Below are 22093 nucleotides of genomic sequence, written 5' to 3' on the forward strand. Positions count from 1 at the left end.
TGCTCTCTGACCCCCTCACAGTATTTCTGCCCAACGAAAATATCTCCCAACGCATGTGGTGCAGACAAGACATCCCCATCAAGAAATTCATACAGACAACCATCTTGCATTTTAACAAAAAACATGCACACTGAGGACTGGTTACTTTAAACAGGTTATCACCACATTATTCAACCAGGAGACATTTAAAACAATACACTATACATTATTGTACACCCCATGTCATTGCATGAAGAAATATTTCTCTTAAAAAACTAAATAAAAAGAAGAAAACAGACAACCTCTTTAGTCTTTAAATAATACACTCTATTTATTTTGCCTTAAAATAGTTCTTTTTATACTACAGACTTAAAATTTCAAGGAAGTCAGGGACTTGCGCAAGCAAGAAAAAATATTAACACTCAACATTTTGTTAATTTTAAATACTTAAAAGTAAAAATAAAAACAATGAGAATAACATAAAAGGACTGCGTTACGAGGGGAAATGCAGAAATTGCGGGTGAGAGGATAAATTCAATTATAACTGCCTTTAAATGAACCATGCTTGAGCTTAACCATATAACCTAGTTTCATATGCAACACAAACTATAATATCTAAATGTCAAACTAGACAGAACAATTTTACCCAGCATTCTTATTGCATTTTGATTTTTTAAGGGATTGCAATGCTAGGTGACTCATTTTATAATATATTTGGTTCAAGTCAAACATTCCACACCATATTTAGAAGTTTGAGGACACAGACAAGATACCTCCCTTATTGTGCATAAGGTTGGGGCCCAAGGAAGTGTATTACAATTATTCAGGTCAGTAGAGTACATACAGTCTTCCATGAAAGATGATGAGGTCCAGGCTAAATTCAAATGAAGCATTTGGTGCATCCAGTGGTTTAAACCGAACCAAGTAAAACAGTCTGGGCATTTATGGTAACCAAATTTGAAAACAAACCCATTGCATGGGGGGAGGGGAGGGGGGGGGGTATACTAATGAAGCAGCTGGTTGAACATCTGCTCTGTGGGGGTAGTGTTTCACATTCAAGTTTTGATTTTATTCATTCCATTCAAAGACCCAAGTGAAGTACCGAGCAGAGCATTTTGTCATAATCAATTGTCAAACAATGAAACAGATTTAGTCCGTGAATTCAAGGAATTTCATACTTCCAAATTCCATAATTTTACAACTGAGGACAAATATGTTGGCATATACAGATGTATTAACAGCCATGTTGAATAGAAAGAGGTTCAGTTTGGACTTTGGTGAACTCAATTCCCTTTATGAGACCAATCATGCTAAATCAGGGTCTCAGAGTGTTTCACGATACTCTTCATATGCATGAAGTGGCTTTTCAATGTCTTCTGAAGCAAGTAACAAATTGAAATGAAGCAGAAGTGTTAAACGTTGAAATATCAGTTTAAAACAGTGCCCCAGCTTATTCTAGCTGGGATAAACATATAGGGACAGCACAGTGATCACACCGAAGAAAACAGTTTGTTAAACTCAATCATCAAATGCCTAAAGCATAACTCTGTGCCCCTCAAACATTAGTCTCACACACCAGCATTTTTTCCTGATATTCATGTAACAAATTCACATCTATTATTAAAATATCTTTTGTATATTAGGCAAAGGATGCCCTGTTAAAGGTAAAAGAATATACAGGATTCTGAAACAAAATAGTGCACATTCTGAGGCATACAGGCCATGATGCTTTGCGATTAAATCTATGATGAAAGTTCCAGAATATTTTCAGTTACAGTTGGGGGTTATTAAGGGAGTGGAAGGAAGGCTCATCATTCTCGCTGGCATTTTAAAGACAGCTTGGCTTCGTTCCTGTTGTACTTACACCGAGTTGACGGTTTGAAATGCACGTGAACACGTCCATAGTGATTTAAAAAATAACTGCTGTGCCATTTCACTCAACATCTGGACTAAAAGCAAAACCATTGAATGGAAGAGGATAATGTGTTTATCGGTTTCTATTACAACAATATGGAGACCCACGCAGAGCACGTGACTGGTGCTGCAGTAGTGAAATGAACGTTTGCCGTTTATTTGCTGTGAAATTCTTGTGCAATTTTTGGATCCCTTTCATCAAGGCAATTCACAAGTGGTCTACAAATCTATGACTTCAGTCATGTTCTGAGATTGTGACATCAACAGTGCCGTCTTGGGCAAGGAGCACTTAGAGCCCTGACATGCAGACCTCACACACGGGAAGCCATGTTCTCCATGCGCTGATGGAGGTGCTGTGAGTCTGCAAAAAGCATATGGTGATGGACTACATGGTTATTCTGGAAGCACAAAAACATTATAGCGAACTATATTACTGACTAAATCAAACAACTCAATTCTGGAGAAATTCAACAGCACAATTTTACCGTGTCTGTCTGTCCACCTCTCTCTCCTTACAGTATATGCAGTATGTATTACGCATATAGGCTATTGTCACACTACAGCACTGTTACAAGGATGACTAGAAAAATCTGGAAAAGTGGAATTCTACACTATTTATGACATGACATTCCTTGCAAAACAAAAATGAGTGAAGTGCCACTGAATCCCATGGAGCAACCTAGGTTTGTACGTGGAAATTGCATCCACTTATTGCTGCGGACAGTATGAACTTTGTTACTGGGCTTAAGAAACTAAACAAATGTACCACCCTTGAATGTCGACTAACACTGATAATGTGTGACTATAAAGCCAGAGGTGCTCTCAGAGGTTATATGAAACATCACAGCTGCCAATTAATATTCAAAACAAATCACTGATGATGCAACAATGACAGAGTATCAGTAGTGAGCAAGCAGCAATAAGTCTATAAAAACAATCCAACATTAACTAAGGTTGGAACCAAGAACTTTGACAAATCTTAAGGATTATAGCCCCTGAACAAATCTACAACTTTTCAGAAGCCTTGCAAGTCTTTAAAATGCAGCAACTTTAAGTCATTATATTTACTTTATAGCTTGTTTAAATAATGCCTACTGAAAAACATGCCTCTGGGTCAGAGAGGTAAAAAACAATATTGCTATATTTACCATAAAATCTTGTGCATAAGTATGTCTCTGATTATCACACGACCATCTTAAGAAACAAACTCCAGGCAAAAGCAAGGAACGGTCTTGTACACAAGATTTGACAGTAAGGTAAAAATAGACAGCACTCAGAAAAGGAAGTGTCCACAAGTTACAAGTTTGTCTGTAACACCAGGGAGGGCCTCCAGGAGGGGGCCGGAGGGGGGGGGGGGGGATTTCTTCAGCGCACTTCGAGGGGGACAGGCTCATCAGTGCATCGCTCGCTCACAGTAGGTATTTGCGCCTGGCGTCCTCGTCCAAAGTGAGGTCCACCACTTCTGGCGGGGACACCCAGTTGGGCTGGGGTGAGACTGCTGTCCACAGGTGCGACTGCCTTGTGCTGTTGTACTGGGCAACCGGGCCATGTTTCCAGGACGACATGTTCTGGATCACACCTCCTCGGGGATGGATGCATCTGGACACAACGACAGACTGTCAGACAAAGAAACATATTTCTGCTACAGCCGAGCAGCCATGATTCAGCAATCATGTAATTTTCCATTTGAGGTCAATGGTGAGCGAATGGTTTGGCAACAGCATATCTCATAAAATCTGAACATTGATGATTCACTTTCATTGTCAATTTCTGCCTGTGGGCAATAGCTTCTGTCTTAGCTTATCTAGAAATAAGATTTTGCAGTGAGAAGAATGTTCCACCAACCTCGTGTTTTCTTGCACGCCAACAATTTCCACCTCGCTATCCGAGGAAGGGATGTTGATTTCCTCATTGATCTGAAGAGGTCCACATGTGGGCGTGTCGCCTTGTGCAAACTCTGCCTCTGCATGACCTGCAACAACAAGACAAGTGTACCTCAGTGTTGGAGGGAATCGTCTTCATTGGAATGGGTGCCATTTGAAACAAAGGCCTTCACAGACACCAGGCACATTCTGTGGACTTGAACGTGAGCCACAGTCCACCAAGTGACCGAAAAAGAAAGAAGATGCAAATTGACATTCCGATCATCAATTCGATTCCAGGTTCTTGCAGTTGAACTTTAGAGCATTTGGGATGCACAGATTCTGCTGCACGCCAGCGCTAATTTTCAGTCAGCCTTCAGCAGCTGGACTGGGCGGTAATGCCGCTGGAGGAGGGCTCTTCATGTGCAGCTGGTGTATGCAGAGCACAGATGCCTGAGCAGCCAGGCCTGCTGAAGAGGAGTAAAGGCCAACTACGCCTTACCCCAATGGGACTCTGACTCAGTCAGCTCTGGGGTTGCTGGGATTGGTTTTTGGTCTGAAAGACGCATCAGCGCTTTAGCTGGATCCACTGCCCAGGACACTTCTACAAAGACATGAGTCCTGCAGTCTCCGTTCAACCATTTGCCATTTGAAATGAGCCAACCCCCGCAGACTAGCAAGTTTGCAAGGGTGAATCACCATCTGTTTAGCTATGGGTGAGTAAGGCTCATTCACAGTGTGGGAGGACGTTCTGAATGAGCTGCAGCACTGCAGGGAAACCCATTTTCTTTGCGTTTTTGAGCAGTGGGAAAATACAGCTACACAGCTGCAGTCTCCAAGGGTAGATGTCTGCTGTAATTTCAGAAGCAAATTATACGGTGGGGGAGTGACATGTATACTCCTGTGACTATGACCTACAAGGATTAAAATAGGATGAGAAAAGAAACCCAACTTAAGAGAATAGCTTTACAATTGGCTCTACGCGTGTATTCACCAGGACATCAAATACTGTGACCACAGTTTTAAATGGATGAAAGTCAAAATTACGCTTAAATCCACTCAAACATTCAATACAAGACACCTTCAGCCATGTAGAACAAACTGAGAACAGCCATTTAAAATGTTCATATCCAGGCTTGTAAAACATTTATTACTTTGATTTAAAGCTAAATATGCTACCTAAATCTCCTTTAATCAGATAACCAGCACAGTTATTTTCATCTACCGCAGTGAATTCTCCAACTCACAAGCATAATAAAGTCAGAATTCACTGCAATATGATGTGCGCCACAGCTGTGAACTCGCAGCTTGCAATACAGTCTCAGCTGCCTGGCAGATGACGTTACTGAAATGCTAAAAATGCGCAAATTTGAAACCAGACATGCAGCCTTTTTAAAGCCATTTGCCAAACACATTCTTAGAGATGGCAGCTTTCCACAACTGAATGAATATTACAATTGTACAACTAGTATCTGATGTACTGTTCATTGTTCAATTGCTCTTGTATGGTTTCAAGACTGAGGAAATTAAACATCAGCAGGTGTCAGTATTTGGCAGGAAAACATTTGTCCTAGAGAACCTGAGGTAATAGGTCCATTGCTTATAATTACAGGTTTAGATACTTTTGAAATTGACAGGAAAGGGCAAACTGAACATGATGTGAATGGCATTATTCAGACTATGTCAGAAAAATGTATTAAAGAACAAATAAATAAATCTGGAGACACAGAATCATTGACCACAGGCAACATAGTCTTGTTTTTTTTCTGACCCACCCAAAACTCATAAAGTGAAAGTGCTTGCAAACACACATGATGAGTTAGGAGACGAGGCAGGAAGTACAATATTGAATGACTAACACCTCAGCAAATAATATTTTTCCAAGATATTTTGTCAAAATGCTGCTAAAGTTACCAATATATTCCCATAAGCCATAAATATTTTCACAGTAGCTCACAATTTCAAAGAAAATATACAAGCAGGCAAACAAACAAACACAATTATGGTACAATGGTAGCATGCCCAGTTCTATGTATAGTAGCCCTCTAAGATTACAGATTACCTATATGGGTGAAATTTTACACTGATGAGATTCTATTACCCACTCCAGACCCAAGTGAAACTCAAGTCTTTTATATTCTCTGTGAACTGAGCTTGTATGTCCTCATCTCCTTGACATGAATAAAAGTATTTTGAAAAAAGTGTTTTTTTTATTTATTTGTTTTTGTTATTTTTTTTATTTTTTTTTATCAAGGCATTACAATTCACCATGTGCGATGGGAAAGGACAGCTTGATTTGCCACATTTGAAACTAACCTGTTTGGGATCCTGAACCAAGATGCCCTCTTTCTGCCAAAGAATTTGCTCCCAAATCCTGGGTTCTGAATGTTTCTAGCTCCTGAGCTACAGCAGCTGCAAGCAGATTGTCCACACTTAAGGCCTCCTGGTCAGAATTAGTGTCTGAAATATCACAGTGTGCAATTACTGGAGGCCCATCTGTAGGAACACAGAAAATACTACACGTTACTCCACCTGGCCCCCAGAGTTCCTTACAAGAGCCAACAAGGATGAATACAACATGGAAGCAGTCAGTTAGTCTTGGGTGACCTCTCTGACAACACTGTGAAAAACCAGCCCTGTTCTGCAACTTCTTCAGGTTATTCAGTGCCTGCACCCCAAAAATTACCCCATAGAAGCACTGCCCAACAAACTGTCACAGCAGAACTCAGTGTGCAAAATGAAACATTCACTACCACTTTCATAAAATAACCAACACCTAGGAGCTACAGCAGACAGGGAAAGGAATATGAAAAAAATCATGCCTTGAAAATATTCCATGATCAGTACAAGACTCTTACTGAATAACAAGTAAATTATCTATGTTTGAACTCTATGTTCAAACTCACCTCACCTAAAGCATGATAGCTTTATGGGGGGTTGCATACATTTTTCTAAACAAACTTCAGAGCCAACCGTGTTAAGATATCAAGTATCATATTCAAGCATGCACACATACATGAAATTTATCTGAGCAAAATCTTTGAAAGCAATTACTGTCCAGATTCAAACCACATGACTTGGAGAAGTCATGCTCTCACTTGCTCTGCCCAAATGCTGGGATACAGCTCAGGAAAATCCCAAGTATATTTGGTAAACTCAGCAGATCATTCTCAGTTAATTTATAGTACATATGATATGCAGAAAGGCAAGCAACATGAAAATCAGTGTGCAGCACCAAAAACATTATGGGGCCTTGCAACTGCAAAGGCAGGCGAATACCAGTTTCCATGCTGAAGTAACATCACATCAGTGTTACGATGGCTGGATTTCACCCCTCCCAGCACCTCAATGCATCAGTTACTCATTTCAGATGAATGTTAATACACTGAAGCTCCATGCTTTACAAAAATTACCATCACTTTTCACACATTTTGCATACAAAGATGAACACTCTTCAGAGTAAATATGGTTGGTTAAAAATAGTTAGTACTGAGCACATAAGAACAGCACAATTACTCTGAACTGTTCTAGAATGTAAGGTGTGAATCATGCTTTTTCCAATTAATGATACACATGCAGATTAATACACCAGCCACCTACCCATGATTATATCTGTGTTTGGACATAACTTCAACTCTTCATCAGTAGTAAAAACAAGCAGCACACTGTAACATTGCCCAATACAGCATTATACAGTTCAGTGAGAATTATGTGCAATCATTATTGTGCGTAACGTGTTGAGAGGATTGGGGGCATCTTCAGATAACAACATGCATCAAAAAAAGTTTGAACCAACTGTAAATTACAAAAAGAAAAGGTACAGCTGAAAAAAGAACATTTTGACTTGCTTCATTTAAATACAGTATTTTACCATCAGTGGATGGGCCACTGCATTCTCTCATAAGAACATCATAGCTACAAAGTAGGCTAATTTGTTTGCAAGGCACAAGTACATACCACAACCACATCAGTTTTGACATGTTTTTGCTTAAAGAAAAACAAAAAACAACTTCTAAAATAAGACGTGTCATTTAACAAGTGCTTTTTAATATCAAAAGCCTTGCGAAATAGTTTGTCTAGCTTTTGTTTGACTCGCGATAAAAGGCATCTTTACACCATGATATAGGTTATGTAAAAATTTTTTCAGGAAACATATTTTTGGGTATGCTATTGAAATAGCTTCTACCTGAGTGTAGGGGACATTTAGGGCATTCTGAAATTCATTAATTTAAAGGAATACATTTTTATGAAAAATTACTAATAAAAACCACTACGGTTGTATGAATGGGACTACACATCACAGTGAGGGCTATTTGCTGGAAAGGTGACATGGACCATTCACCTGGAGACTCTTGGTTGCTAGTTCCTGTATTACAGTGGGTATCCAAATGAACGTTCAGGACCACAAAGGTTCTTTCAAGCATCGATACAGCTCAACCGTAAATTCTGAGGAAGAAGGTTTGGACAAGCTCAAGGATCCAGCTTAGATGAGGTTTGGACAAAAATAATTTGAACTGTATCATTTAGGATTTTGAGTTGAATATTGCAGAATACCATTTTTAAGAAAATATAAATAGGGGCACTTGTCAAATTAACTTACATACAGGCTTTCCAAATAAGTGATAAGTGATAACTTTCCAAAAACAGTGATAACATGCATTAGAATCAAGAGGTAACTACTTTAATAACAGACTACCATGCACGTCCCTAAACAGTGGCCAAGGTCATGACAATTTGTTGAAATGACTACCAGATCTGTCCTACTTTCTACATCCAAATTGTCCTGGTTTCTTCAAGAAAGTTTCATCTTTAAAGATTAAGAAAACAAAAGTGTACTTGATCCTAATTAAATTACCACCTCAGGCCATCTAATATGAGTTATTAAAAGAATATGATATCATATTTCAATTATAACATTAAATTATTATGGCTTTTATGTCACCCCCTTCATATTCACCGGTTGAAAAACAACATTCAATGTTACATTTCAAAATGAACTTTATTTACTGCGAGTCAGTTTTACAGGTCTATACACACTGCATGAAGAAAATTAACTAGCCAAATAAACACACCTTAATCTCCACTTGCAAATCAAAAGCAAGTGGTACACTCAAGTGTTTTTTCTGAAACCAAACAAACTTAATGACCCCTTAGATGTGACCTAAACCAGCAAAAAATCTTATGGCACTGCAACAAAAGAGAAGGCAGCATTCCCAACACAGTTAAAAAGTCATCCCTTGTAAACACTTTGGTGTGAACAGGACAGATTACACAACTGTAAGGATACTGTAAGGGTTTGCAAATAAAAAGGCGTATTTCTCCCTAGTACCTACCAATCACTGCCTGCTGTACACACAGACTACCCCCTGTTCACTTGCAGGCATGGTCAGTTCCATGTTGGAAACGTGGTAAAAGTTTACCATGCCTTGGGGTAGACCAACACAAATGGGCCTTGAATGAAAAAGATCAATTTGCTACAACAACATTATCACAATTCTGCCAAAATTAAATGCTCGACTGCCCCACCTTAACATAGTTTGTATTTGCCTTTAAGTGATTACTGGGTAGAACATGAAGCACTGTACCAAATTAACTGTTTTGTTTGTAACGCCTTACAGTAGCCATTTAAATGGACAAAATGATAAGTACTCACAAGCATAAAATAGCATTCAGTCACCTCAGCTGCATATGAAAAACTATCCAATGGCCATGTAAATCAGAGGTTGTCCAAAGAAAAATAAAGGGAATTCAAATAAATGGATGTCAAAGAAAGAACCTGCCCATGCCCCCCACTCCCCACCCCTCACCTAATGAAACTGTATTTCACATGAATTTCTGAATGGCAAAAAAGCTCACAGGGAATGGAATGCAACAACAGCTGTAGAGTTTAAAAGACCATCAAATAAAATAAAATTTAAAAAAAATCAAGTATCTACATGTGAATAAAGATTAAGCAGCTTTTTAGAACCGATATCCAGGGCATGCTTTGGCTGTAGCAGTCTATATATACCCTGTTTTAGGAATCCCGTTGGATTACAAACCTAAATTAGCCATGCCTTTAAGCAGACTACATGCCTTAAAGTTCTAGAAGTGTGTAGTAGGAGTCAGTCTTGCACAGCCGTTTTGACACAGAGGCAGCTTAGCGTTGGAACCGAACGCTACAGTTCATTACAAATTTATCCACAGAGCGAGTGAAACTCCAGTTTGGCAGCACTTCTTTGGTAACACCAAACATCCGCAACGAGAACGGATAAGAAACCAAAAGGGGACTGTGGAAACCATTATGACTTTCCCTGGCATTCAAAAGGGGACAAGGCATTCATCTGAGAAGACGTATTATCTGAAAAACTAAACACAAAGAACAAGATTGCTTTCAATCCATGTGCCCAGTAGACAGTTACAATTTTGGCACTATGGTCCTTAAGTGAAAGTTGAAATTTAAAGCAAAATAGCATGCCACATTTTAAGACAAAAAAAAAATGCATGTGTGTTTCTCTCAGCTCTGCAGTGATGTGCAGTTATTTCTCATATAAATAATATGCTTTCCTTTCTTTAAAAAGCAAAACATAGCTGCAGGACATACTGTGTCTCAGGTGAGCAACCAAAATATTAATTTAGTTATTACTGAACTAGAATGAAAAGTTTATCAATTGAAAGCCATCAACCTAAGTACATTCAAATGAGCTGTTCGTCTGGTCGTCCTTTTAATCGGATGTCAATTTCATGATGGCCATAGAGCAGAGGATCAGAGACCACATTGTTCACTTTGAAAAAGTTATGAAATGCACCATTATAAATTCTGAGGCAACATGACCTGATAAATCATTCCTGTCCTATATGGAAACCCACTGGCTTCACTTAAACATGCAGTTATGAGAAATGTGCTTGAAGCTCTCATCTGACAAAATAAAAATATGCCAATCAATGCACAAAATATATACTTCCTTTCTAGAAGACAAGTTACATTTTTTCAGTGTATGTGTTCAGTGTTGATTAACATATATTGGACATATTTTTCAAAAATAAATCAGTCCCCTAAAATCTCAAACTGTCACTCTGGCATAGGACAACTCATGCATGCCACAAAAACCCAAAAGGATTAAACATTTAAGGTGATTTACCTGCATTTAGAAGCAAATTGACCTACAAGCAGTGATTTTTGTTTTCCATTTTAATAGGTCAACTATACTTGCATATGTTCCACAATGTGCAACACTGAACATGTGAAAGGGTTCCGAATTACGGAAAAGTCAGAGCCATCCAAGGCTACAGTTAACGTGATTTGATTTTTAAAAATTTAAGCGGTGGACGTTTTCTTGGTTTTACTTCTGCATGCATTGGCCAAAGAGAGGAACACTGCCAAAACTGTAAAACATATCTACAGTAATCTTAAAAAAAAAAAAAAAATTCAGTGTGGTGCAGAATCTTTCAGGATTAATTTAAAATGAAACACACCACTCCCTCTTATTATTTCACACCATACGTACCTACACAGACACAAATCGAAATGTCCCATTTCTCCATAAAAACTTACATGCACCAGTGGGGGTTAGTGCATAGAGTAGGGCAGTCCTCTTGGAACCTTTCATCATCTCTATTCACAAAAGCTGTATAAATTGCCCTGGACCACAGTGACCGATACAGTACATAATTAAGGCTTTAAAACTGTTTTTATAGTTTTGATGAGAGCAAATATCAAGAAAATGCTTGGCAAGGTAGGCCATAGGAGACAAAAAAAATTAAAGGGTCATCATACCTTTTAGGTATCTAAACAACCAAGAATAATTCCAGACTCTGAAATAATTCACTCCAGAGATTGTGTTCTATATTTGGGAAATATGGATCAAAACAGGTGGGCTATCAGCGATGAAGCAGGTCTAATTTTATTTATTTTATTTTTTTAACACAAATGAAAGTAGGCCTACAGTTCAGACTACAGCAGAAAAACAACACTGATGGATAAGGCTAACAATTCTTGACAAGGCTAACTGAAACACTACTGCAGCTTGAGAGAAACACACACCAAATGACGAAGCCTAGAAAGACTAGAACCGAATGAAGATGCAGTGAAAACAAGTATTGACGGCAGTCAACCAATCGGTGGCATTAATGCAAGTTGCAGCATTCATGCAGTCTGTTATTGGCACCTGGACTGTACTTCAGAATGCGATTGGTGTAATGTGTCAGAAAGCACACTGGATTACCAGTATGAATACAAGAAACAGAAGGGGGCCTGAACCTTAATTCGTTCAGAAAATATCTTTGTTACATAAAACACAGAATTTGAGAATATACTGCCGACACTTCAAGGTAAATTCAGAAATTTATCATTTTAATAAAAAATAAGAAAGAATCACCAACTATTCTATAAATTAATCTAACAAGTGACTTTTTAGCTAACAGCATCATTCTAAAAATACAGGATTGCTGCCTCAAAGCTCAGTAGTCAGTGAAATGCTTGAAAGTAATTCTTGATTAATGGCACACTTATTTTCACACATTACCATTGGGATTTTCATTTAAAAAGGCACGTGCAAAAAGTGCTCACCCACACTACAAGTTGGATTTCCCCCAGCCCCCCCATCTTCCATTTAGCTGCAAGTTTCCATGTCTTTGAAAATCCCTTCTTTCTTTTTCATCCAAAGTATAAAGAAGATGGGACTGAAAACCTTTCATTAGCATCTGATGAATCAAAACCTGCCAGAGACACGAGTCACCCACAGCAGGTCCTTGCAACAGCAGCAGCTCCAAAAAGATATTTGCATCCATCTTCAGATGAGCCACTGATTATTTCTAGAAAGATGCAAAGGCCCTTTTCTGGCACAAATGCAGCTTTCTCCCTATTGATTAACGTTTTAAACTGATATTCATCCAATTCAGAAGGGGCACAGGGATCTTGCCATGTGTATTTAAATGCCTGAGCAAGCTGAGTAACCAATGATAAGGTGTATTCTGAATTTTTATGTCAAAACAAGTGTTCTCTAAAGACCCAAAACACAGTTCCAGTTCTATGGTATGAAATGGTGTGAAACCTGTAATAGCAATAAGGTTTTACCATTCAGCTGCAAAAAAACAAACAAAAAAAAAAACAAACAAACACTTAAGTAACAGAAAATGCCTTCTCTAATATACGATTCCCATCTGTGTTACTGTACGGTGACTATGCATTATCATCACATTCGGAAACTACGTCAAACTATTTGCAGGACAAAGGTGATCATTTTCACGCATATACGTTCCTCAACTTCTGCTGTCTACAAAGAGAAGGAACTGTAGAATATCACACTGTTGGAAATCTTATCCTGGGATACTTGTTTACTGAAAATTAGTCTAATCAGTGGATTTTAACAGATAGCATTCTGCTTTCAGTCCAGCAGATTTCATTGTTAAATGTTTAAAAGATTAGGGTCTTCGCCAGAAGGGTTTCCATTTTGGGAAATCATTTCGGGGGGGTTGTTGTTGAGGGGGAGCGGCACCACGGCAACATTCTGCCTGGTTATTCCATATGACGCCAAGGTTTCCTGCGATTCGGAGGACGGCAAGAAGGAGCTGGGCGGGGAAGGGCGGGGCCCCCTCTGGCGGCCCGAGTGTCTTCTGGGCTCCCTGGGGTCGCTGGAGTTCTTGGACGAGTCTTCGTCCGAGTCGAGCCGCGTGAGCTTCTCCATCCACACGCGGAAACGCTCCTCCGTCTGCCGCTGCATCACAGCAAAGCGCGTCATGGCCTCTTCCAGAACATTCCCAATGCTGTTCCGGTCCCAGGCTGCTCCGCTGTCCAGCAGGCCCTGAATTTGACTGGTCACTCCTGAAGATCCCTCGGCACGGCCAAAGCCAGCTTTAAAGACATTGAGGCCATTCGATAAGAATCATTTCAGAACTTTTTTTTTTTCATGCCTGGTTTGGAGTTCATGTGAATTTACTCTCGCATGCGGATGGGGGGAGAAAAAAAAATCATGCAATGCTGAAAATATATTGCTGAACATTAAAAATCATAGAAGGTAATTTCAGTAGAAATTAAACATGAACCATTCTAAATCGGAAACTGGTCAAATCATTGATTAAAACACTGATGAAATATCACCAACATTTTTAAAGGCATACTATGCAGGATTTTTTAGCCTGTGTTTACCATCAAAGAAGTCTCATTCTCAGTCTTTAACCCCGCCCACTCGCCCACAAATAACCAACCCAGTCAGAGAAATGCAAATTCATTAGAAACTACTGGTAAATTTCTCCCATCAGTTACTCGTACCAAACATTAGGCTGCATAGCTAGCGGTAACATTACTTACAGGTGCAACAGAAAACAAGCCAGCACCGCATCACTTTTCATCCCCGAACTTCAGCTGACGCCACAGAGGAAAAGCAATTCCAAGGTTATAAGAACTAGAGTTCCTGAACAAACCCCGTCGGCTAGTCTTTTTGCTTCACAGTATCAGGTCCATTACAGCGGCTAGCTAGCTATAGCAAACACTCCACTGAAATCTGATCCCAAACCACAGGCTCTGAAGCCACACCTACCCCTGCCCACACAGAAAAGCGCTCCAAGCCCAAAAACAATCCTTAGTACATTTAAGATTAACAAATCCAGGTAAAGGTGCACAAATTTGGTGAAAGTGCATAAAAACAGATTGAGGGTGTATCACAGATATGCCTTTTCGATTCCCCGGTAGGACGCTGCCGTTCTACCCTTGAGCAAGGTACTTAACCTGCATTGCTTCAGTATATATTCAGGTGTATAAATGGATGCAATGTAAATGCTATGTAAAACGTTGTGGAAGTCGCTCTGGATAAGAGAGTCTTCTAAATGCCTGTAATGTAATTGTAATGAAAGTTACAAGAAGTAGGCCAAAGTGCATGTGTGTTCTTAGCCTTTATTTATCACTGCATGAGGTCAGTCTGACGTAGCCAAAACAAGCCAATAGCCCCAACCCATAAAACTGATTTTTAGAGGCAGACTATGCAGGATTTCTAAGCCTTGCTGATTCAAATAATTTGAAAAATGGGCATTCCAGTGAAAAACTGGACATCTGGTAACCCTAGCTGTACAGCTAGAGGTACTATTATTTTCAGGTCCAACAGAAAGCAAGTGAGCTCTGAGTCGCTTTTCACCCACTTGGCAAACTTCAACTGTGTCCACTGAGGACAAGCAATTCCAAGTTAACTAGTTCTTTAGTGTGCCCTGTCGACTTGTCATTTTGTCTTTTCTGTATCTGAGCCGAAGCAGCGGCTAGCTAGCTAGCAAAAAACACTCCACGTTGAAATCTGATTGCAAACCACAGGCTCTGTAGCCACACCCACACCCACCCACATAGAAGAGCACCATGACCAGAAACGTCCAAAACACATCTTAAAATAACAAGTACAGGTAAAGATGCACAAAGACAGAGACTGCCAGAGCATCATAGATATGCCTTACCATGGTTATTTAATATTTTCAAGGTAAAAATGCTGCATGGTATGCCTTTGGTTGCTATCAACAAGGCAAAGCGATTTGAGTGTACAGATGCAATGTAAATTACACCAGAAGTACGCAGACCAATGTTCCAAAACCCGATAAATGTAAACTATACTTGGTAAAATCTATCAGTTTTTCGGTAGCTTCATGGTCCTACTCTTACCATTGATTAAATGGGGAGGAAAATGTGAGTGAGTTTAAGTCACAAAGTAGTAAGTTGGCAATATCACACCAAGATGTTTGTCCACAATACATTAATTTAAAGTTAAACTGATATTTTAAACCACAACATTTATTTTGATTTCTCAAAGTACACTTTTTGGTTGTCCATCATTGCAGGAGCACTAGGTTACTTGTTCGCCATTTCACTTATTCTCCCATGCTGGTAGGTGTTTGCAAGTTTCCCAGCTTTCTTAGATGTCTTCCTCTGCTTGTTGTCAGACAAAGAAGTGCAATACCAATTTTGACTCAGTACTACTGTTACCTTAAAAAAACTAGCACCGTACGGTTTTCTGAATTTTGGCATCAATGTGGTACTGAAGTATCGGTTCTTGTGACATCCCTAAACTATAAATATAAAAAATTAAATAGTAGATTTAATTATATAATAAAAATGATAAATTACAAAATCAAGCATTCATACTAAATGTTACAAATAAACTCTACTCATAACTTACTCTTATACCCATAGTTTCCAAATTCAGCTTTCAGAGTTCTCAGTCTAAAGTTTAAAAAGATAACTTTTTTTTCTACTTTTTACACTGGAGAACTTTCAAATTTCATTGACTTACAAACTTAGTAAAACAAATAACCATAAATCACAACAGACCAATGGGTGGATGCATCTGAACCACACAATACAAATGATCAAACCACCAGCCCTACCCCATAAACATTTGCAGCCAGACCTCCAGAAAATTTCACAACTACGTAAAAAAAAACCCAAAAAAAACAACAACTGCAACCTATGGAAATATATGATTTCTAAAAGTCACCAGTATATTGAGGTGTCCTAGATAGAAAATGTGAGACTGCTGCACTTTCCAGATGTCCACAAGTCAAATTGTGTGTGTTTCTGTATCCAGAATGGACCATTTCAAATAAAAGGCTTTCTTTGCAAGAGAATATTCATATTTGATCAAGGATTTCCCCCTGGCAGTGTGTATAGATGAGGCAAAAAAAAAAAAAAGTCGAACACCTCAAATGGAGGTTTCATTTCTCACCCTAACCTGTGTATAATAAATCAAATATGGAAAGTAGAAGCCGTAGGTCAACACAAATAACACCGGTAGGGTGATGCCCACAGAAGTTTAAACATTCGTGGAATGTATGAGGTAGCTCATTCCATCTATCTTAAAATGTTAATATAATTTGGAATACTAAAAATAGGCTTGCTAAAAATTCAGGTTTTCATTATTCCTTTTAAATTAACTGAATAACTGGCCATTTTCAGATTTCAATGACCTCACACACATACCACGTACAAAAATATATCCTTTTTTTTTTTTTTTTTTTTTTAAATTAACACCAAAATAAATGAACCAATCATTGGGCCTCATTTATCAATATTTTCGTAAAACGAAGCATTTTGCGTGTAATTGTCCTGTGCCAGTGTCAGAAGGTGTCTGGGCAGTCAGAACCAACTCGGGACCCATTATCCTTAGCAAACAAATTGGCCTGGTCTTTGGAGATCAGGTCAGCCATAGCAATGGAAGCCAAGGCTATGATTTCTACCCTATTTACTGCAAACTTCATTTACATGTTCTATGGAATTTATAGGCTATTGCAATAGCAATTAAGCACTACTCAGATGAATCAGGATTATGTAGGCTACATGACACATCACCTGTTTTAATGTTGAACAACTGATTTTTTTTATATAATAATTTTAATAATTATAATATCCAATAATAATTTTGCTACTGTTCTCAAATCAAAATAAAAGATGAATGAATGGAATAATAAAACAATTAATCAAAGCAAGCTTTACAACCGTGTTCTCTCATTTACAGGCACAACACGAACAGTTTCAAGCACTCGTGCAATCTGTCCGGATGCTGCCGTTTGGCACACATTTGATAAATGAAGCCCAATATCTTCACATTGCAGGGACATCATTCTAATCAAAGATACCCCTAATGGTGAATCACGCTGTACTAAATGAACTTCAATCATATTGAACAATCTTAACAGTTCAACAGCTCAACTGCTAATGAGCCAGCAGGTTTCTGAATAAATTCAGTTAAACCTAACTAAAGCAAAGACATGAAGGGCAAGCCATTTAGTGCTTACATGTCAGTTTCAGCTTTGGCATAATATCACATTGTTGTGTGCTTCAAAGAACTGCCTGTAAGAAGACTGCTCATTTACATTGTTCTATGCAATATGCAGAGATTAAACGTGAAACCAATACACTGGATAATGCCATATGTATCAGTAATAAGAAAAGCTAACCCCAGTGCAACATTCTGGCTGAGCCATTTAAAATGAAAATGTTCCAGAAAGGAAGGTGGAAAGGAAAGAAAGGTACAAGACGATGCAAATCTATGCAAAAGACTCGATGTAAACTTTGATTCTCGAAAAGCAAAAGTGCACTTGCAAGGTGAGGCTTCCCGTGGGAAAGCCCAGGTTTCGTACGTGAGGATATACCTGGGATGTTAGTGGTGATTGTCTTGCTGCTCCCTGACACCTCGTCGTCGTCGTCCGAGGAGCTGGTGCTGGAGTCGCAGGTCAGGTCGCTGTCGCTCGTACTGCTGTCCTGCAGCAGGTTGTACTTCTTACGGGCCGCCGCTTCCCTCTTCTGCCGCAGCAGCCTCATGCGCTCCTTGTGCTTCTGGCTCTGGTGACCCTTCACCTTGGCTAGTCGGCCGTTGGGCTGCTTCTCCGCCCCGCTTGGCTGGCAGCGGTTCTTCTTTGCCGCCATTGCGCTGGACATTTCGCTCTCGGACCGCAACCGCCTGGACTTCCTGGCGCCCGCGGCGGCGGGGCCCCCGGCCGCCGCGCTGGGGTCCCCCTCTTCGACGGCGCCGCCGTCGCCCCCCGCCCGCGCGCCGGCGACCTCGTCCCCGGAGGAGAGCGTGTCCGAGTCTGCCAGGTGGCCGCTGGAGGACGGCGAGAGCATGCAGGGGTTGGAGGAGTCGCTCTCGTAGGCTCGCCCGGAGGAAGGCTGCTTCTCGCTCTCTGTGGAGGCCTGCTGGGACTCCGGGGAGTCTCTCCGCAGCTCCATCAGCAGGCAGGGCATGGACAGCAGGCTGGGCTCCGACTGCAAGGGGCTGCCAACCTCCTTCTCAGAAGGGGAGGTTGTCTCCGTCTTAACAGGCTCGTCCTGTCCTGCGCCGGCCACGCAAGTCGCCGCCGATCCTTCCGTAGGGTGCTCTGGTGGGGTCTCTGAGTCTGCAAATTCCTCAGCCTTCTCCGTGTCTGCCATCTTCATGTCAGGGAAGTGCAGAGCCTCTCTGTCTCTAGTCCGAGAGCACAGATTGTCGGGGCACGCCAGTTGAACGGGTCCGAGCAGGACCAAACCTGAAATGCAGAACAGTGATAAGCTTGTCGTCTTTGTTATCCTACGACTTCGAACACTGCTTTGTTCATGCAATGTACCGGCACCAAAGCCAATTATTCCATTGTGTTTCGCTAATGCAATGTATCAGGGAGTGAAGCCTTGGTACAGATAGTCAGCTCCCAAAAAGTCTAAAAACCCTAAGCTATGCATTCATCAAAATAGATTTTATAACAATTTGTTAAATAGTGATTTTAGATAGCAAGCTGCCTTAAAGAAAGCTAAAAGCATTCTATAGCTCCACAAGACATGTGTCTAGCTAGCAAGGTCAAGACATGGTAGCAGCACTTGGCATTTATTAACTGTAAGGTGAAGTAGCGGGCTCACCAACATTAGAATGTTTATTTATTTTTCCTAATGTCTCTGCACTCCATCTTCTGGTCAAATATAGAATTCACTTCAGAATTCAACCATATTGTTGGACTCCAGAACTAGCCATGGCTATTTTAGGTAGCATGTGAGAGATATTAATAGATACAATAGATATCCGAATAACTCAACAATTTAACAAGAAAATGTATTATTTTGTTCAACCTACTTAGACAAATTCCACTATTTGACTTACTATCTAGCTTAGACAATGCTGAAGAGCTTGATAGCCAGGACTACAGCCATCATAACTTTAACTGAATATTTAAAATTAATGAAGGGTGAATGTGTGTTTATAGTCAACACTGCCGGGAAGCTAGTGAATGTTGACTTTCATCTTGAACTTTTTGTTTCTTCCAACTTGTAAACTGGAGTCACAGCAGACAATGAAATGGTTCACATCTTACACCATTTTAACATTTAACTGTAAATTGACTTGAAAATGTTGCAATTAAAATATGGTCAGCAGCCTTCGCCATTAAATCTAAACTAAAACTAAAGTACACGTATTGCTTCCAAAATGTCCCTAATGTGGCAGGTATATTTCTATCTTGTACTCAAGTTGACTAAAATACATTTTATCCAATACAGCTGACATTTATTTGCAGCACTGGTAGGCATACATCTAACGTGGACACCATTGCAGGTCATTCACCGAATTCCAGATGAATGGCATGTCTACGACTATGCCCGTTCTGCTACCTTGTCTGTGACTATATACGTTTGTTACTGTCCATTCTGTTAAGTATCATTTCTGGATGCTTGTAACCTGTGGAGTTACAGAACTATATCAACAGCTCCACAGAGGACTTTCGCCTAGTTTTCACTGTTGTAGATGGTTTGTATGCCACTAAGCAAGCATAGCCTCCCATCCATTAACGTTACACGTTGCACCCAAAACAGTCAGCTAATTACTGTTTTCATCCAGGGAAAAAATGTTCGTGAGCATGGTGGTAAAGTATTGCAAAAAGTAAAACCACTAGAACATCACCAGAGATGACACTGCCTGTGAGTTAGCTAGTTAAGTAACCGAGCGTAGGTAATCAGCGAGCTACTGTCCTTAAAAACACGTTTATGGAGATAGCTAAGGCTTATGCCATTCCGAGACCGTACATGACTACTACAGTGAAAATGACGCAGTGCTACAGAAATCCGCAACATTTACTCTAACGTTAGCTGGCACACAAACGCTAACGTGCCAACTACTTAGCCAACAACACCTGCAGAACCATGACAGAAAACGCTGCAGCCAACTAACCACTCGACCCACCGACTACAACGGAACATTCGTCAGAAACTAACTTTAATTTCAACCAACTAAACACATGCCGTTAGGTAGGTTGCCAAGTTAGCTAGCCAATGTTGAGGTATGTAACGTTACCTTCAAATATTTCAATCTAGCGAACCAAATGCATCCGAAAACGTTATCACGACATACTAAAAAAACTCGCAGAACTGCAACTAGCCCAGTTCGCCACCCAGCCAACTTCAACATAAAGTGCGCCTTTCAGATTTCTCACTGCGCTACCAAACGATGTGGCTAGCCGGCTAGTCAGCGTAGGCGCGATATGCTGCGGCAACAGATCCCGAGGCTCAACTTCAGTAAACAAGGAGCCTGAAATATGGATATACAAACGGGTTACAAACAAAGTAGACAATAAGACTTAACTGAATGCACAGCATGGGATACATTGTAAAATCATGTTTAGTGGAGCTTGCAAAGACCTATCGTTTTAGCTAAAGTTAGTTAACATAAAAGCAGGGGCTGCTCCGTTACCTTCTTGCAGAAAGCTACATTTTCAGGCCATCATCGAGACTAGACACTCATCTAGCATGCATGAAAAACATAATAGCGGCAACCATAAGCTTGTTTTATGCAATCGTGGTGTCTGTCATAAAGTCAGATTACTCAACGTTAGCCAAAATAACCTGCGTATTCATACAAAAACGAGAACGCAAATACACTTGATACAATACATTTCGACACAACAGGCGATTGCCTTACGCGACAGCTGGGTGCATCGGAAAACTAACTGGCTACAGCGAAGGATAGGTTAGCAAAGTACAAAGTAAAAGTTTCGTTCCAAACAACTTCGTTTCTGTTACCCTGACTATAACTTCACAATTAACTTAAAACAAATCTAGCATTAACAAGTAAGATAGTTACGCTATCGTTATAGCCAAGTGGACAAGTTAGCTAGCTATCCAGAGAACTATTTTCACATCGTGTTCTATACTTGTTCCAGGAGCTGGCTAGGTAACGTTGTAGCTCGGTTAACGTTACGATATTCCGCTAGTACTAGTTAATCAGTCTACTAAACCAATTACAACTCTATTCGATTAAAAACGGTTAATTGGCCAACTATGACAAGCAATTAATGTTGTTAGCGGTAAATCCAGATATGAAGTAAGCAAGCTAGAAGTCGTGGCTACAAAATGGAAGGACATAGCTACCTAACGTTATAGCACCCAGCATTACTAGCGAACTAGCTGGATAAAATAGCTAGGGTCTAGCTGAAAATGGACAATCTTTTAGCAGCTTATTAACGTAACTTACCTGGATGATAAATGTTCGTCTTCAGCTACGTTCCTGACTTCTTTAACATCTTAAACTGTGTACCACTCTAAATTGGTACATAGTAAACTTTATGAGAAATTATGGCCAAATCTATTTTCCCCCTCTTGCTAGCTACCTAGCACCTTCCTGTACCTTATACTACTTGGCTAGCTAGTTATTTTAAAATGTCACCACAAGCCGTTGTTCGGATCAAAATGCTGTGCGTCATTTCCGGTCAATGTATCCACATTTATCCGAGAGAAGACAGCGTCCTCGTCTGCTGCGGCGGGCTATAAACAACCGAGAACCATGATATTCCAGCTCAACCGTGCTTCCAACCCATAGGTTCCAACCGCATTCACAGTTCTGTTCCCAACAAAAAACCGTTTCAGACTTCAG

At 40.0% G+C, this 22093-nt stretch overlaps 1 protein-coding gene across 7 annotated transcripts; it reads right to left on the reverse strand.

Moving 5' to 3' along the window:
* Positions 1–284: 284 nt before the first annotated feature.
* On the reverse strand, positions 285–21966 carry ark2n (arkadia (rnf111) N-terminal like PKA signaling regulator 2n). 7 transcript variants are annotated; one of them, XM_064308943.1, is made up of 6 exons: positions 21695–21966; positions 17859–18731; positions 6072–6251; positions 3739–3865; positions 3268–3492; positions 285–2254 (listed from the first exon to the last, which is right to left on the reverse strand). In XM_064308943.1, the coding sequence occupies exons 2-5, from the start codon at positions 18640–18642 to the stop codon at positions 3303–3305; spliced, it is 1281 nt and encodes a 426-aa protein (XP_064165013.1). In that variant the 5' UTR covers positions 18643–18731; positions 21695–21966; the 3' UTR covers positions 285–2254; positions 3268–3302. The 7 variants fall into 7 exon arrangements, with proteins under 7 accessions (XP_064165013.1, XP_064165016.1, XP_064165012.1 ...); XM_064308946.1 differs by having other exon boundaries at positions 285–3492; positions 6072–6167; XM_064308942.1 differs by having other exon boundaries at positions 285–3492.
* Positions 21967–22093: the final 127 nt, after the last annotated feature.

Source organism: Anguilla rostrata, chromosome 14 (genome assembly GCF_018555375.3).
Source record: "Anguilla rostrata isolate EN2019 chromosome 14, ASM1855537v3, whole genome shotgun sequence".
Taxonomy (NCBI): Eukaryota; Metazoa; Chordata; class Actinopteri; order Anguilliformes; family Anguillidae; genus Anguilla; species Anguilla rostrata.

Excerpts from the sequence above, each read along its gene's own strand:
- ark2n (XM_064308943.1), bottom strand. The coding sequence starts at position 18,642 with ATGAAGATGGCAGACACGGAGAAGGCTGAGGAATTTGCAGACTCAGAG. Across the intron at positions 6,252-17,858 it reads AATCACCACTAACATCCCAG|ATGGGCCTCCAGTAATTGCA; the intron begins GTATATCCTCAC and ends GTGTTCCTACAG. Across the intron at positions 3,493-3,738 it reads GGCGTGCAAGAAAACACGAG|ATGCATCCATCCCCGAGGAG; the intron begins GTTGGTGGAACA and ends CGTTGTGTCCAG.